This window comes from Sinocyclocheilus anshuiensis, unplaced genomic scaffold (genome assembly GCF_001515605.1).
Source record: "Sinocyclocheilus anshuiensis isolate Anshui unplaced genomic scaffold, SAMN03320099.WGS_v1.1 scaffold807, whole genome shotgun sequence".
In the NCBI taxonomy this organism is placed as follows: domain Eukaryota; kingdom Metazoa; phylum Chordata; class Actinopteri; order Cypriniformes; family Cyprinidae; genus Sinocyclocheilus; species Sinocyclocheilus anshuiensis.
Genome location: NW_015551077.1, coordinates 253,381 through 256,090, shown reverse-complemented (window position 1 = coordinate 256,090; position 2,710 = coordinate 253,381). Strand labels below are relative to the sequence as shown.

Genomic DNA, 2,710 nt, shown 5'->3' with positions numbered 1-2,710 from the left:
ACAATTTGAGTTGAATTACTGAAATAAATGAACTTTTCCACGACATTCTAATTTATTGAGATGCACCTGTACATTTGCGTAAGAGTCCTCAGTTGTTGGTCCTTCATGTGCGTGGGATTATCTGCAGCGCCCGCGGATATAACCGCCATCCGCGCATCACTAGCGTGTTCAGTCCTGCTTTTTTTTTCTTTTTTCTAACTAACGGAATATCCTGCCAATGATGTGATCTACTGCTTTCATTTATGACTGGCATTAATGATGTAACCTTGAATTATCTGCAGATTATCCTCTTTACTGCTTCCAAGAAGGTGTATGCTGACAAGCTGCTGAACATCCTGGATCCTAAAAAACAGCTGGTTAGGTCAGTTCTCAAGCAGGTGCCCTCTTAATATAAAAAGTGACTTTTAATGGCATTAAAGCTGCATGTTTCCTTTTCCACTAATAGTGTGTAGGTGTGATGGGAACAGATGTGTGTCTAGATTCTCAGGTTGTAAGATGTTTTAGGTGAGTATTAAGCTCAAAATGTCTTTCCTCTGGTATTTCAGGCACAGATTGTTTCGCGAACACTGCGTATGCGTCCAAGGCAACTACATCAAAGACCTTAACATCCTCGGGAGAGATCTCTCCAAGACGGTGATCATAGACAACTCACCTCAGGCTTTTGCCTACCAGGTTTGTGAAGCTGCCTTGAGTTTCACCTCCATTGAAGTGGTGAGTTATTAGTATGTAAAGCTCAGGATGTGTTCCTCTCATTGCAGCTTTCCAATGGGATCCCCATTGAGAGTTGGTTTGTGGACAAGAATGACAATGAGCTCCTAAAGCTGGTGCCGTTTTTGGAGAAGCTGGTAGAACTGGTACGTGCGTCTTGTCTCTTGAGTGTGCTGCTTTTGAAGGATAATATGCTTTATTTTCAAGATAGTGTATTTAGAAATACTTTCTCCTATACTAGTTTAATCTTTGGAGATACAAATATGCCATTTGCAAAAATCCATTTTTTTTGAATTAGGATTTCTTTGCAATTTAATTCTTAGAAATGATCATTAAAAATAATAATAATTTTTTTATTTTTAATTTTAACTCAACCACACCCTTTTTTTAAAATACTCTATTTATAATACCTGTGCTTTTGATTTACATTTTTTTTGTTAACAGTATGTTTTTGCTATGCCAATTTATGAGTATTTCCCAGACTTAGTATCATACAGTTACTTATACAGTTACTCATACTTTTATTTATGAATTTATTAAATAAAAATTATTTGCAATTTAATTCTTAGAAATAATAATAATCTCAAACCACACATTGACAATGTTTTTTTTTTTTTAAATAACCTTTTTTTTATTAACAGTAAACTTGTTTCTGTACCAATTTACAAAAGTATTATCCATATTTAAAGGTCCACTAAAGTGCTTTGAAACACACAGCATTATTCTGTGTTGACGTAATTTCAACTGAAACAGGAAGACAGGGTGGGACATATCATGCAGCCCCACCCCCTTTTTTAAATAGCCAATCGTGTTTCGTTTATATCACAGCTTGGGCCAGAGCCGTTGATCTCGGTAAAACCGCATTTCACAGTGAATGACAGCCACATTGTTATAGATTACCCCTTTAGATTCAATATGAAACTGTTACTAAAGCAAAGCAGTGATTATAATGATGCTGAGAATGTGAAGTTTAAAAGGTTTATCTCTTCTACTCGTCAGTGCTGTTTAACTGTTTCTCCTCCTAACCTCTTCCATATTGCGATAAACTATAGCATTCTGTGTAAAATTCAAATGGGTCCGATACTGCGGCTGTTCGCGTGACACAGCATGACACCAGACTTCTTTCACCCCAATGGAAAGCATATTTACACTGTCTGAATTAACTACGTGTCATTCACCGTAAAGAAAATACTAACTCTGTTAACAAGTGACCAATTTTAGCCGCAGTTTCAGCGTCTATTTAAAGAATCGGGGACGGGACTCTTTGGATTCTAGAGAGCATTTGATTGGACAGAAAGTTTGATGAGAAGCTGAAGTTCAGGGTGATGTCATCAAAACAGTAGCTTTTGAATGCTTATATCTTGTTAATGCAAATTTTGTCATTGTTTTGGAGCACACAGATAACCGTAAGTCTAACATAGTCATACTAAAAGCCAAAAAACTGCAATTTTGATTTCATGGGGACTTAAATATTTTACATTATAGTGTCTTAGTTTAAGGACTATGTGATGAATTTTAATTAATGTTTTTTTTTTTTTTTTACATCAGCAGTGTGTCCGCGGGTCCTTAAAAAGTCTTAATGTCTTAAATAACGTTTTCCTAATATAAGGCCTTAAAAAGTCTTAAAATGTCTTAAATTCGGATTCGATGGGTCAAATATTTGTGGCTTAAATATTTTTGGTCACATTACCGCTAAAATATCTTCAGTCTGACGGACCTAATGACTGTTTACAATCATTGGACAGACCGAAGATTTTTTCTTCCCCGCGGTAAGTTCCTGTGTCGTCAGAGAGAATTGCAGTAAGTTAGCAGAATACAGAATACAAGCTCGCGCTGAGGCTCACTCTGTTTGTCTCGAGACTTCAGAACAAATGAGAGTGATAGCACACATACACTCAGAAGAAACACACTGAGGTAAAAATTCTAAATGTTTAGTTTATTCATAATATGATATAGTTAAGTAACACCATGACAAGTGAGCTATTTTGCTCAATATTCTCAC

General features: G+C 36.1%; 1 protein-coding gene across 1 annotated transcript in view; it reads left to right on the top strand.

Annotated features, from left to right (window-relative positions):
* LOC107662443 (CTD small phosphatase-like protein 2-A) overlaps nucleotides 1–2,710 on the top strand; it is a 14,392-nt gene that overhangs the window by 6,747 nt on the left and 4,935 nt on the right. Inside the window, exons 10-12 of the mRNA XM_016452467.1 lie at nucleotides 282–361; nucleotides 546–672; nucleotides 759–854. Of these exons, the coding sequence (XP_016307953.1) occupies nucleotides 282–361; nucleotides 546–672; nucleotides 759–854 (303 nt within the window). The remainder of the gene's footprint in view (nucleotides 1–281; nucleotides 362–545; nucleotides 673–758; nucleotides 855–2,710) is intronic.